Raw genomic sequence first — 15,759 nt, 5'->3', positions numbered from 1 at the left:
TGATTCAGCTGCTACTACATGCCAGGCTTTTTTTTTTTTCCCCAAATAAATGTGAAAAACATAATTGGGGTAGGAATCACTGGAGTCATCCTCCTTGTTGATAAAGCCATCTTCACTCTGATAGGTGGTATCAGTCCTTCAATTTCTACACAAAACCACCTCAAGCTTGAAATGTTATCTGGCTCTAAATATAAATGCATGCAGTATTTAAATCCTGTAATAAAGTGCAACTGTTCATTAACAGAATGGTCTTAGCAAAAATATTCATAGGCAGAAAGTATGGTAGAAATTTTCCGAATTTAAATTTTTGAGAACTTATATCTAGATGCAGAAATTACATTCAGGAGCATGACAACAGATATTTAATATGGACATTACATCACTACTACAGGAAAAAAACTCTAATGTAATTATTGTACTTATAACAGGTATTTTAAATATACTGGCTTGCTAAGGATTCCTGCTGCTGTCACACCCCTGTATTTGGTACTACTCTAAGTAGTGTGACAGGTGTAAGGCATTATTATACAAGTCACTTAAAGCACCAAGGAGAAAACCAAAGAGTAAAGACTGATTACATTCAGTGCTCAGGAGTCTGACATAACACAGAACACCTCCTGAATTATTTACCAAATGATTTTTCCTTGATTTGTTAGAAAAGTTGGAGGAGAGCATACACCCCAAGTATCCTGCTTGTACTCAGAAAGTCATGTAAATGGGGCTAAGAATCCTCTGAGCCTTTCCCCAAAGGAGCTCCTGTACATCCACAGCTGCAAGCATATCTCAAACCATAGTCCCAATGCAAATTATCAAGCCAATGATTGCTGTCCACTGAGGAACCACTGTCGGATCATAAGCAGGATCACAGGAGGTTACTTTATCCTTTAAAATCTTTCAGTGTCTTTCTATAGCTTTTCTATTACAAAGTCTATTCCAAAATGGAGATGCTGTATTTTAACAGGTGAAGTTAATATTCAGAGTGAAGCCTGGAACAATTTTTGCTATACTTTCAGAGATTCACTCAAGCATGATTCTTTTCTTTGGCCCAGTGAACCTGGATGAGAAAACTGCTCTCCACAGCAGCTGAGCAGAGAGGAGAGAAATGAAATTCTGCACCATCATTTCCTCTTTATGGCTACAGTGACCAGAGAGAATTGGAAAATAGGGGGCTGAGAACTGCTCATTTTCAATTGCTGCTTACCCAAAAGCCAGTGGTTTTATACTGAATGGTTTATGTCATTAACTCCTATGACTCATATTGCAGTACAGTTGTCTGAAAAAGCACTGACCTTGAAAAGCAACTGCTTCAAAACACATGCTCATTATGTGAAGAGAGTGAACATATATAGCATTATAGCAGGAAGCATCAACACCAGGATTTTGTACTGAGTAAAAATAGAGCAGAACATTTTGATCGATGACGAAACACTGGGATAATTTAGTCATCCCAAAAGATGATTTTCAGATAATAGACAGTGCAGGAAAAAAATAGGATTATCAAAAAAAATCTGTAGTCACACAACACTAAATTCTTACAACACACTGTAAGTATCTTGGTATTTTGCATAAAGCTTCAGCTCTTGAAAGCAAACAGCTCCACCAGAGTCTTCTGTGTGCTGTCTGTTTTAGTAACAAGTAGGAGTAGCCTGAAGAAGAGCCCCCACTCAGAGAGCTCATTCTCAAGCAGAAACTGAAGGCAAAATGTGCTGTGCTTTGTTATTTTATCTTTGTGTACCTCTGCATGCTTAGGACAATTAATGTAGAACACATTGATTATTCTGGTCTGGAACACTTGGAAAAGGCATAAGTACAAACAGAAATTCTATGATTATCACTCTTATTTATTACCCCTGGTAGGAAAGGTATCCAGCTTCATGCAGGTGCAATGAGGTGTAGCAGCAAACATGCATGTGGCAAGCAAGCTGAGGTGCTTTCACATTAACTAAAAAGAAAAAATAGGAAGCACATTGCATTCATGCTGCCATAGAGAGATTTGTATTGCAGACAGCTCTTTTTGGGAGGCAATTCCTCATGCTTGTTTTAGATGTTCTTCAGCAACCCTGATCTCAGCAGGCAGCCTGCCTTGGAAACCCTCATGTATTACTCCCTTTATGGATCCAACAAAATTAATGAGTGAGGTTTTTGTCTAATGAAGGAGTTACTGAAATAGCAGAACTTTTCTATGAAGATAAATGACAAACACTAACCCTCCAAGTTAGCTTTTAGTTTTAGTCAAAGTAGGACCCTTAAGGGGCAGTCACAGTTACCATTCAGCAAAGGCAAGAAAATGCCAGAAATTAATGAAACAATTAAAATAGATAGTTGAAGATAAGAATCTCAATCCCACAAGCTGAAGCCCACAGTAAAAGGTCATGGTCTACAAGTCTGGCATTGAAAGCTTAAAATCAAAAGATCAAATCTGAACTCTGTTTGGAGCTGCAATTTTTTTTTATCATGTGGAAAAGGAGGATTTATTAATTGAAATAAACCCCAGATCTATTATCTCATATATAGAATAACATTCAGAATTTGCAATTTCCTGATTTTTTTTACGAATTCTATTAAAGAACTGGAAAATATTTATAATGCAGCAACAGTCATGCTGCACACACAGCTGAACATGCTCTAAACTAATTTGCTCAGATGCTGGTAACCTTTTACTTTCAGGAATACGAGGTATGACTATAATGTTACACTGACAATGATAGAGAAATATAAAAGTCAGTCATGTCCTGTTTACAAAAAACCTTATTCTTTCTTATTCTGGAACCTCAAAACTTGATAGTGGATAAAGTTTTAAGCCTTTTACTCTTGTAAGAATGACTTTTTTTTCTTTTCTTGAATGACAGAGATTTTGTGTGTGCTTATATATATAATATATATATATATATATATATATAGTACTATTATTCATAGAGTTCCTCCTTTTTATTATTTTTGCAGAAATGTATGACTTGTGCTAGAGAAGATATGACAAGCTACTTGTCATAGCATGGCTACATTTGTGTGGACACAAAAGGTCTAAGCAAAAATGCTTTCCAGAAGCCCCCAAATATCTTGTAAGCAGCCAATGCAAACACTTCCAGTATGATGTGAGATACACTACTGCATGTTGGAATTAATTCTAAAGAGATAGTTAGAACTATGACAGTGGTAAAGATAATTCAGGCCAATGTTCTGGACCACTGGCAGAATACAATTAAATATCTTGCCTACAACTACTGAATTTGCCCAGCTCAGGACAAAGCTTGTATGAGTAGAAAAGAATAAAACATTTATTCTTGTATCAATAAAAAAAACTGAGCAAGTTCAAGGTTGTTTACAGGAAATTAAACTCTAGCAAAGAAAAGAATTTCTAGAAGGATAAAAAATTTGCCTTTTTTCAAATCAAGTAGTCTGAAGTTCAGAAATGATCTAGTAATTTAAGAGTAAAATCTAATGACAAAAGTCAAGTTTATAATATCTTTATTTTAAAAGGCAGGACAGTGGGGACAGAGCAAAAAAAATGCACACAAAGACAGGGGAACATCTGTGACAATTCAGTCTAGCAAACATTTACAGAATCTTTGACAGAAGAAAGGCAACACAGAGCAATAGTATGAGAAGCAATATTTTACAGTAGTGGCAAGTCCAGGTGGAATACATGTCACTCATAATTCGAAATGAATTGTCATGTACCAGTTAGGTATGTTATTCAAACATCAAATAATTACTTCATCATAAAATTGATGTAAGCAGAATCACATTCCATCAGAGCTTTCAACATTTTCATAAGCATTTACACAACTTCTATACAGAAAATTAGGTAGAGGAACACAGACTCTTCACTACTCAGGAATTGGGTTAAGCTGCATTTATGGCACAGAACAATTTTGCAACATTAGACCATTGCCAGGACAACTTGAACAGAGTTAGCAAGTAGAGCTGGGCAGGAAACATTTCAGGAAAATAGGGAGTAGGAAAAGAAAAGATAAAGGTAAGCATATGCCAAAATAGCAGGAACTTGGTGTTGTAGCTACTGCTATTTCTTCCATTTCATATGAAGAAATGCTCATTCTTCTGTGGGTTCTTCTCTCAAAGGAGCTGTTCCCCTTTGTGAAAATATTTGAGTACTTTGGAACAAGGACTTAAATCTAACTGTTTCAAAGTTAATCAAGGGCCTTTTTCACAAGGCCATATTTAGCACCTCTGTGGTCCTTTCACTGTTTTAACAAGATGAAACAGCTTCAGACAATGTCCTCCAGAATAACCTCTAACTTCTGTTTTAGGGCATTCACTTGTTAGATCTCAGATCTTGGTTCAAGCCTCTGGTTTAAATAACAAAGACCCTGCACTCAAGTTCCTCACATTCTAAAAAATAATGCTGCCTCCAAAATATTTGCTATTTTGAGAGTATCTCTGGTGACTGGCAATTCCATCCTGGAGGTGAAGAATCTTCACAATAAAAGGTTAGTGGTTATCAGCCACTTCCTTCGAAAAGTTTTGGTTTTGGTAATTTGGCATTACAACAAAAAAGTACTTCATAAAAAATATTCCCAACCAGCTCTAATAGCACACACGACTTTTTTTCAGTTCAGAGTTAAAGTAACATTATATGTTTCTTTGCAGTCAAGACATTATACTGCTGAATGATATATAAAGCAAAACAAGATTCCAGTTGTCTTATGTTATATGCAAGATAGAAAGATCCAGATATGAAGGAAAATGTAAAATGGTCAAAGGGTTCAAGAGCAGGAATAAATACCTTCTTTAGCCACACAAGCCACAACATAAGCACCACCGTTTTACATAAATGACCGCTTTCCTCAGCTAATTCCAGAAAATGGATGTAGGTGGAGCTACTGAAGGACAGGAAGCAGACTCTAGTGAATCACAGCAGGTGAGAAGGATTCTGGAGTAAACATCTTCTATTACTGACATAGGTATAACACCTGAACACAAGCTGAAATACCAAATGTCCACCACCCACCACCCCCCTTTCTCTTTAAGCACATAATTCTCTGGTTATTTGTGTGAAAACACAGTAAGTCAACAAACCACTGAAAACAGTTTAGATAGCATGACTTTATGGCCCTTTCAGAGAGAAGTGTTTCAGAGAGTGGTATAGAGCATAACTGAACCATGAAAATATATGCAGCCCATTCCTCTCACCAATCCTGTGAGCTCCATCTCCTTATTTTTATTCAATATTCTTTATTGTGATTTAAAAAAGTCTAAGATTAGGAGTATTTTAGAGCCAAACAGCTCTAAGAGAAACAAAACTATTTCCCTTTGAGTCCTGCAAAGTTATGTATATGCTGTTATTTTATTAGCATAATTAAGGTGCTCTATGTTATATAATGGAGCCATGTGATGCTTTTAATCTTTTAAAATCAATATACACCATTAAGATGTCACTTAATCCATTTTCCCATAGAATGTATTCATTTCCTTCTGTGTATAAACAAAGAGAGCAGCGGTACCCATTGTAGGGTGAAAATATTCTTCATTAATATAGTACTTTATATATGGAAACATGCATTTTGATATTTTTTCCACTTGTCTAACAAATCATGCTTCTGGAATCCACAAATTTCTATATATATACTACACACACAAGCACTTTGTACTATCTTTACCTAAAGACTAATAGCAGGGAAAAAATTTGTGAAGAATTGGACAAAAGTATATCAACTTTAATGCATTCATGTTATGGGTGCAATGCAGGATTCCTTGCTGCTCAACAGGGGACAGAAAACATGCCATGCTCTGCTGCTATAGCTGGAGGAAGCAACTAAGCACATGGACAGTTGCAAACCTTGAGAAAAGCATGAGGTTTTTGTCCCTCCTGTTAAAAGCACATTTTTTCCTGCCATTCTCTACACGTGTGTGCACATTCCAACTCACCAGGTGTCAAAGGTGGTTTGTCTCTTGGGGTGGTTTGTCACCGTGCTGCTGTCTGCTGGTAACACCGAGGCTCTGCTGGACACATTGTTCTCTATGTAGGTGCTGTCTGGCCGTGGAGATGGAACTGAACAGGGGAACAGCAAACAATGTACACTGAGCTCTGCCAAAAATCCCAGCTCCCACCTCTCTGCTCCCTCTCTGCCTCTTACAGTGACAGGAGAGCAAAGACACGGTTGTGTTTTGTGTATGATTGAAAAGAAAGCTGATTTTTGTGATCCTTGCAGGGTAATATTGGTTGTAAAATGAGACCATCATCTGAACTTAAAGTCTTATTAGACTTGAGAACACTTCTATTAGTAGGGAGCTCTAAGTGTGATTGATATTTAAAAACAGGAAAGAGAATAAGAGGTTGGAATACTGTTACTAAAGACATGAAACACTACAGTCTACACTCAGTCTTCACTTTAGACTGTAAAAATGTAGCACCCATCTTGGAAAAAAAATTTTTGATTTTTGATGTAACTAAGAGATAATGCACTAAAAATTAAAACATCAAAATTAGATATTATGTATTTTTCAAACAGACATTCTGTGCTTTTGAAAATACACAATATACAGAACATAAATTTATCAGAATTATGAATATCACTAGAAATACCTGCAGTGGACTAAAAATTGACCAGACACTAGTTGGAACATCAGTGCAGCACCACATTACACAGTATATCAAAACAGCATCTGTAAGGTTTTGTTCAAGCTGCAGTACAAAAGTATATGCTAATAAATACTGCTCTAATACAAAGGTTAAATTTATATAAATAAGGATTTACCCTTTTCACAGTAACTTGCTTATATTATTATCACCAGTTTTGCATATACTATTATCAAAGTATTATTTTAAATATAATATCATATTCCCAAAGCAATAATTAAGTCTATTTAAAATATATTTGTTTGATAAAGTTGAAGAGGAAAACCCCTCTTTTTTATAACAAGGAATTGAATAAACCCCAGCTCTGCAGTTTCTTTAGCACATGATTTATGAAAGTCATTCTTCTTTGGAACTTTTGTTTCACTATATATAAAATGAAGGATAATCCATGTACAATTTTAGGAGCTTTCTATGAATTAATGAAAGCAATTCAGGACTGAGAATTCTTAAGCATTTGCAACACAAACACTCAAAAGCATCACTCAAAACAATACAAGCTTTAATTCTGCTCACAGGTTTTAATATTGCAGTGGGATGCTTGCAAGGATTCTCAGATTTTAACGTGTCCAAATCAGGTCATCAGCCAAGTGATCAACCTGAAGAGGATCAGAAGGAGATTTGTGACTCTGCTTAAGGTTATTAAGTGACTCATAAGCGAATTTCAGCTGATTGGGACTTCTTAAGGTTCAGGGGAGCCCCACAAGCCTCCTAACACTTGCAGTAATTAGCCTCTTATCATCTTTTTCAAAACAATTACCCAGGTTTAGCCATGAGGCAGCTGCTCAGAAACCACCACCTTTTGTGTGCCATAACAGAACAGTATCTATTTGTGTGCCCATACACAGACCTGTTTTATTATTTATTCTGAACTGGAATTATCTAAGTGTGCTCTTGGCTTGTAGGAAACCCTGATCTTTAATAAGTTTTAACAAAAGAAATGCCACAAGTTTCAAGCCATAAAAGCTAGAGCTACATTTCCATGTAACACAGTATCTGAAACAGATCACTAAGTAGGTCTATGTGCTACAAGTGCATAGGTATAAATAGAGTCTTTATAAGAATTGAAAATAAAAATTTAAAATATTAATTAACTGCCTACTTTGGTAATATTAATTTTGTTCATTTTGCCCTGATAAATTATATCCTGCTTCACAAGGTACTGCAGTGGATGTAATTTCCAATTAAAGTGAGCTATCATTTACAAATAAACAATACAGTACCAATGCAGTTCCTGCAAACTCATCCTCTGAAAGCTGAGTAACAATTATTGTTCCAATAAACCCTTGTAGTTATTCATACTAATTCTCTGCATTAATTTCTAGTACTCAATTTATATTCCATGCTAAAATTCTGGATTAAATTTGAAAGATCCACCATGAAATTACCTCTGTAAAAGCTGCCAACTCTTCTTGGAACAGGGTCATTATACAGAATTCTATTCTCCTTAGTAGATGCTCCATCTTCTGTGTGTGGATCATGATATGCTCCACCCTATGCAAAAGAACAATAATCTATTTAAAATGAAAGACTGTAAACTGATTTTCAGTTTTAAACCAATATACATAAGCAAGAAAACTCCAAATTCACCACACAATTTTCCTTTCATATTAATAATAACTGCAAATATCAAATCACAGACTATGTAATCAATAATTATTTGGTTTTGCTGCTTGCTTGCTTCTTTCCAAAATGACAAAAATGGCATTAACAAAATTTCACCTCTAAGTTGTAATTTTAAAGACATGAACCTGATTCAGGCCCTCAGAATTTCAACCTGAATGAAACACAACTGTAAGATGTTGTAAACAAACATCTCTGGAGGAATCTTTTACTGGAGGCTTGTTAAATTAATTTCTGATGGAATCTGGTCACTCTGCTACTGGCAAACACTAAAACGCAGATAGGAATGTATCTAATTGAGATAATTGCAACACCAAAGCACTATCATTGCTTATCATCTCTTATCTCTCAATATCATTACCTAGAGGTACCAACAATCACAAAAATCTACTGTATGCAAAATATTAGAAAGTCTCTGAACTAAGAAATTTATAGGCAAAGTTCTTCAGTCAGACAGGACAGCTAAAAGCATTTCATTACCCCTAATTTATTCTACTTTCCTGAAAACAGTACTGGAAGTACTTCAAGTAAAAGTTTATCTGAGCCAGTAGAAACATCCTTATGCACATAATTAGCCACCAAATATGACTTAACCCCACTCTTAAACGAATCAGAAACTACAACTTTTCCCTCAGTATGGAATGACCACATGAAATTTAATGCTCTCTCCAAGACCCCTTAGGAAACTTCTGAAACCCCTGTGCTAACTGAAATCTAGAATGTCCAAGAAGGACAAAGGTTAAAAACAAAAGTCACAAAAAAAACCTAACCAAAACTAAAAACTGGGATTTCAATTCACTGCACAAGTGATTTGCAAAATTTACTTTGCTTTTTGTGGATGAAGTTCTGGTCTCACTCTCTCAGAGAAAACAAAGCTTGAAACTGAGTGCAGAACTGCAGCTAAAACAATGCTTCAAATCCCAGCTGGATTCTTCTAAAATTTACAAGAGGCTGAAGCATTTGATTAAATTACTACTTGTATTAGATACCTCTTTTTTTTATCAGCAGTTAAATTTCAAACATGAGACAGTAATAGCAACTTGTATTTGATTTTTTCTGCTTAACCCTTTTTGTGTACATTTAATTTACATGTAAAAAAAACCCGCTTAAAACAAAACTGTTGTGTTGAGACTTGAAAAGTCCTAAAACTAAGACTGGATTAGAGATTTTTCTTGATTTTTTTCTTAAGTAAGATTTAAAGCTTGGCAAAAAAAAAGAATGGTTTTCTTTAAAAAGACTTGGTAGAGCTCTAAGAAGAAAATCAATGAGAAACTAGAAACGTAGAAGTGAGGAAACTTCACCAAAGATGAGCAGAGGAAAAAAGCCTAGGAGAACTGATCAGAAAAAATATGTATGAAACCAGTAAAGAATCTATGAGAACACATACTATTAATGAGTTTTTTAGTTCACTAATCCTGAAGGGAGTGAAATTTTCTGACTCTTAATGCATAATGTAGAAGGGGGGGGGGAATGAGGATAGGAAGGAGCCAAAGAATGACTTCTTTGGGAAAATGCCTTCATGAGGCATAAGAAGATTGACAATTCGATTTGTTACTGAGAGGAGTACAAACAAACAAAAAACAGCTTTGTGAATTCACAGCCTTAGCATCCATTTCAGAAAAGTAATTTTCCTTTCACACTTCTAATGGTTGAAATACAGATTTAAGAGCACTAAGTGAGGGCTGAAGTTTTAAAAATACTGTCCATAAGGGATAAAATTCTTTATCTTGAATGAACAGACTTTCCAAAGCAAATGAAAATGAACAAAAACATAAGCATTACAATACACATATATTTTTCTAATTAAAAATCTGTCAACCCATTTTCAATGACAAAGAATGATCCAATAAAAACAACTGGCCTCTAAATAGTACAAAATAAAATTAAAATTACTTCAAATTACTATCTGCTGCATAATGCAGAAAATGAACTGAAGAATACAAGACAGTGTGACCTTTTATTATCAAAAACTGAAACACTGATATTACTGCCCTTCCAAATAATGTCCTGAAAAATAAGTAACATTTAATTTGACTGAAATGAGAGATAAAAATAAGTACATAGGAAAAAACTGTTTTTGAAATGGAGCTTCTGTAATCCCTTCTAGGTAGCTTTTTAAAATTATTATTCATCTGCACTTTTATTTTGATTTTTTTCTCATGTTTGAATACTCATAAACTTGAATGGAGGAGATGTGCAACGGATGAAAAAACATATTATGTTGTTTTTTCTCTGCTGGATGAGGAGACAACCACTACCTGAAACTCTTCTTTTTATGGTACTTGTAGACCCCTATTAGGTCAGCTACACATATTTCTTAGATTAACTACTAAGTGGGCAGAGTATTTTAGTTTCTCATAGTAAACCATAATCTTTGGACCTTAAATATTATTTGCAGGTCTTGGACTTTCTTCAGTTGTTCAACAAATCTGAACTAGATGCTCTCTCCTTACAAGTCAGTTTATCACAGGTGTAGGCATAGAGAAACAAACACTCATTTTTGTATTTGTCTCTGCACCATTTTGTTAATAGAGAAATTTAAAGCTCTGAGAATAAATACAATCCTCTTTACATATCTGATGTGTGAAACATGAGATAATTCAGAAGTGTTGTGTAACAAATGTAAATCAATACCAGAACCAGCCTGTCCTCTACTCTGTAATTAATGCTCACAGGAAAACACAACCAGGTATCCACTGACAATAACCACTGTGAGGAGTCAATTTACCAGTGGCACTACAACATGAAATCTCTAGATTACACCAGTTATTTATCATACCAATCTAAATAAATATTGCAAGCTTTGATATTTCTCTAGTAAATTAGGGTATTTCAGCCATAATGTCCTGCTATACCTGAATGAATCACTGGCTTCAAAAATTAACATTAGCATTTGTAACAGAAATACATATAGAAAAGCTAAATAAAACCACAAATGAGAAAGATAATTAACAAAATTATACAGTAAAAATGACATCAGACCATGTAACCAAGGACTAAAAACAACTAATGAAATTTTAACTTTGGAGATGATTTTTCCATTCTCACATTTCAATACTTTAAGATAATGGTATTCATAGCCCATTTTTTCAAAGTACCTTGAAATATTCAGCCCTTCTGAAAAAAAGCCCCTAACAAAATCCCCATATAGTACAGGACAAATAAATTAATAACTGCAAAGAAACAAACAGAAGACAGAAAGCAGGCCACTGCCCCACATGAGTTAAAAAGAGAAAGGTAAGCCCTCAAATAAGAGGCAATATTTTGGACTAACCCTATTAGAATCTTCTGTACAGTCTTCTCGTGATGAGCCAACAGACCTGGTGAGTGACTTATGCTGCACCTGTGGAGATAACAGTTGCAGGCTGTTTGCTCTGGCTGCCATCCCTTGCCCTACGCTTAAGCCACCCTCTGAGCCCTTTGACCTCACTCTGTCCCGGCTCACATACATAGAGTGTCTATGAGGGCGCTGCTGGGAAGAAAAAGGACTGGTATAACCTAGACCATAGGAAAAAGATTCATGTGGAGCAGACAGAGAGTGGGAATGGCTTCCATCCATGTGATCTGGCAGTTTTAACTCCTCCATTGTTTTGGAGTGTCTGGTCGGTGGCCTTCGAGTGTCCAGGGTGCCCTCGCTGCGGTTGTTCCTGGCCGACGGACTGAGCATAGTTCTGTTATCGCTGTGCCGGGGAGCGCTCGGGCTCGTAGGAGAGTTCAGGTCCATACAGCTGGATGGAAAATACCTACTGGTGTTTGGTTCTGCAGGTTGGGCCCTGGCCTCAGAAAGGTTGCCCACAGATTTAGAGTCTGTCAGAACTCCATGGCTCTTGGACTTTGTCCGATAGGAGGGACTCTTAGAGGACTGAGGGATGGTGTCGATGTAGCTGTGGCGACTGTGCTTGTCGCCAGGCTGCAGCGTCCCCGTTTTGCTCTGAGAGGTTTCCATAAAGGAGTGCCGGTTCTGCTGAGATCTGGTGTTAGACTTCAGGTACTTGGTGCCTGAACCATCAGAACTTTTCGTGTCCACATTAAAATCAAACTCTGTTTTTCCCTTTGGTTCCTTTGGGCTGAGCAAATGTGGCATGTTATTATTGGCTATATCCTTGTTGCCAGATCCAGGTGTGTTGCTTGGTTTTTTTGCGTGCATTGGGCTAGGGGCAGGTCCAGGAAGGTTTCCATTTAAAAAGCTTTCATTTGCTGGAAGCCCCTCTTCTCTTGGCCCACCAGCCCCTAGTGGCATATCCTTGCTGTTTGATCTGTGATGTGACTGCAAAGCAGAACTTTTGCTGGCTTGATTTCTATATTAAAATGCATAAAGAAGCATTAATATATCAGATTACTTATTCATGTATTAATAACTTCAAAAAAGTAGACCCATTTCAGTTGCCATTTAAAACCAAGATCAAATATTGCCAACTAAGGCACGAGAAGGTTCACTAAAATAACAGATTTGCAAGTGTTCGTACATAGTTGTTTCTGGTTATAATCTGATGGCAAACTGTGCTTTGGTTAATGATTTTGCTGACAAAACCCCTGAAGATATCAAATCTAATAACAGAAATTCCAATATATATTTGCACATTTATGCATGTGTGTATGATGTGAGTACATTGCTAAGTGAAGCATTACATTATAAAAATTAGCTGCATATCAATCGAAAAAATCTTAAATACACCTGGCATATCAAAGGAAGGTAGAACAATCATGTATGTCAGCACTGTCAAAAAGCCCTGATACAATCAATGCTCCAGGCTATCTTGCGCATTCCTGGTTTGGAGGAGGAGGGGAGAGGAAAGGAGGGGAAAAGAGGTTATTGTTCAGATGGAGTGAGCCTGAGCTAGCCCTGGAACACCAAACTCAAAACCAGGTCTACCACAGGAAGACAGCTTTTGTGGAACTTGGCACTATCCCAGTTTTTGGTACATTAACTCATTCCAAAGCTGCAGCTGAAAGGCTCTGCAACCAGACTGACTTGGTGCAGAGCTACTTGGTTGTGTCCTTATCCTCTCCTTCCTAGCTCTTCTGGGTTGGGACTACAGGACTGAGATATGAGTTGGCTCTGCAATACCCAAGACTGATTTTTTTTGAGCAGGAATTATTATCTCGGGTTTTCTGGCATTAAAACAGTTCAGCTTCTGGATTTAGGCAGGCACTGCAATAGCCAAGACTGAACAGTGCTGGAGCTGTGCTTGTTTGCTTTGATGGACCTAGGCAGGCTATAAGCAATTAACTTATTTCTGTAACAAATCCATGATGTAACTCAGATATATTACCTAGGGTTGAAATGAGAGCTCACTGTACCTTTGTTGATCCTTTTGTTAATTATAATTGGATAATGCTGGCTGGTTTTATACCTAGGATTTTTGTATTAACCACTTGCAGTGATCTCATAATCTATTTCATTACAGATCCTAAAACTTAAGCAATTTTAATGGCAGTTTAAAATATTTTCCTGTTAACAGCAAGTGTATTTTTCAAAATTTTAGAGATAGAGGAACCTAGTATTTTCACTAGGCAAGACTTTTGAACAAGTTTCCAGTGGATGTAGGTCTTTCCTTCTGCTGCCATATGTCTAATGGTAAAACTTCTACTCTAAGCATCTGTAAAGGCAGCTAAAACTTTTTGGTGTCTATCTTTGAAAAAGCATAGATTGTGAATGTCATCCCGAGTCTTAAAATAGAGGAGCAATTTTTTTTAATCTCACAGGATAAGCTAAAGAAAAACATGGCCAAGATTAAAAGCCTGCATATAGAATATTAAAATATTCTGCATACTTCAGAGAGTGACCTTTATGAACACATTTATCAGAGCAATACCAAGAAGCTTTTTGTACTGAAGTATTTCATCCAGCAGTAAACCTGGCTCATTGAGGTATGAAAATTAAGTGGCTTCTCTCAAGCTATGTGGGTCCAGCAAGGGAGTCACTGAGCAAGCAAGCATATCCTGCTATGAGTCTGAGGTCAAATAGACTAGACACAATTCACAACTGCAACTGCAAAAAAATTCTGTTCATCTCCAATTTGGAAGGTGATCAATGTGCACAATTTTCAGGACATTTAGCTGCTACAAATCTGTGTGAACTTTAGCTTTTAAACATCAAAATCTTGGACAGATTTGCACATATACAGCTATGGTAGCATTCCAAAGAAAAGAGCATTCCTTTGGAATCTTGGGCATCTTCCAAGCCACAAAATTCCTATTGTTCAAGAAAAAGGCTAACATTTTTTTAAGGTGGATCAGCCAATTATTTTTCTTTGTCATACACAGAAATGGCTTCAACATTGTCTCTCTCTTTTTTTAAAAGACACATGCAGCCTGATGCAGAAAGTAAGCAAAAATTTCAGCTTATGTAGCTGTAAATACTACATCTGCTTCCTTTACTCAGTGAGGCAACACAGAACAGCACACATATCTCAGTGTGCCTAAGCTGCCAAACAACCACTTTTCTTGTAGGTGATGCTGTGTGTGAGCAGGACAACAACTCACTCACTGGCAGAGCAAATGTCAGTGGTAACAGTGACAAGACTACATTTACCTGTTAGATAAAGTGTTGCTGTCTCCATGGTAGGGTTTTCTCTTAGCTGACCGTGAAGGTGAACTTCCACAGCGATCCAAGAGTCTTTGGGTTTGAAACGAAGGGTGGTTCAAACATTGTTCTGTCAAATATCTATCTGCTGGATCTAACTTCAGTAAGTTCTTTGAAAAACAAATGCCAAAGTTTAAATGTTAGTATCTGTATTTACATTAGCAAAAAAACCCCCAGAAACCAGAACAAAAACCAAACCCAAACCAAACCGAAACAAAAAAAACCACAAAAAAATAAAGAACATTACTGGGTAGCTTTTTAATCTCCAGAGTCTCTGTGATTAGATATCACTGCTAGAATAATTTCATGATGCATTAAACTACATATGATACAAAATAAACACATATGTGTTTATTTATATAACACCATATGTGTTATATGTATATAATTTTATGCACACATATGTGATAGTATGTTTAAAATACAAAGATATCTAAAACTTTTAAAATATGTTTTATATCTATCTATATACGTTTTAAATATTTTTATTTTAAACGTATTTTTCAGGATAAACCTTACAACATTGTTTGGAATCAAAAACATTAAGTTTACCAGTAATAAAATGCTGCAATGAAACAGGCTTTACAGACAAACAAAACAACTATATGGGAACATTCTTATGCAAAAACAAACATTATTTTAACATTTAGTATTTTTAAAAATACACAAATAAAAGAGTTCTGTTTTTAGCTTTTAGAGTTCAAGTCCACCCATATTTTCAAAGAATTCTCTAAATTGTTTACAATACATTCAGAATAACACTTGCCTTATAATTCTGTTAGATCAGTTGTGATTCTAAATAAAGACACTTCCTGACACGTAGAAAATATTTAATCACAAAACTTGAAAACAGGGCCTTGAGTATTTTTGGGAAGTTTGAAAGGTTTCTTGCAGGAAAAAAGCAATACAGAGTTTACACTGGAATATTCAAACATGCATGACTGTTAGCAAGGTT

General features: G+C 36.0%; 1 protein-coding gene across 1 annotated transcript in view; it reads right to left on the bottom strand.

The window, feature by feature from the left end:
* CDKL5 (cyclin dependent kinase like 5) overlaps positions 1 to 15,759 on the bottom strand; it is an 81,685-nt gene that overhangs the window by 14,690 nt on the left and 51,236 nt on the right. Inside the window, exons 10-13 of the mRNA XM_058800330.1 lie at positions 14,754 to 14,914; positions 11,493 to 12,516; positions 7,984 to 8,089; positions 5,887 to 6,010 (exon numbers count right to left, since the gene is read on the bottom strand). Of these exons, the coding sequence (XP_058656313.1) occupies positions 5,887 to 6,010; positions 7,984 to 8,089; positions 11,493 to 12,516; positions 14,754 to 14,914 (1,415 nt within the window). The remainder of the gene's footprint in view (positions 1 to 5,886; positions 6,011 to 7,983; positions 8,090 to 11,492; positions 12,517 to 14,753; positions 14,915 to 15,759) is intronic.

The sequence above is a fragment of the Ammospiza caudacuta genome, chromosome 2 (genome assembly GCF_027887145.1).
Source record: "Ammospiza caudacuta isolate bAmmCau1 chromosome 2, bAmmCau1.pri, whole genome shotgun sequence".
Lineage (NCBI taxonomy): Eukaryota > Metazoa > Chordata > Aves > Passeriformes > Passerellidae > Ammospiza > Ammospiza caudacuta.
This window is presented reverse-complemented; position numbering and strand designations above follow the sequence as displayed.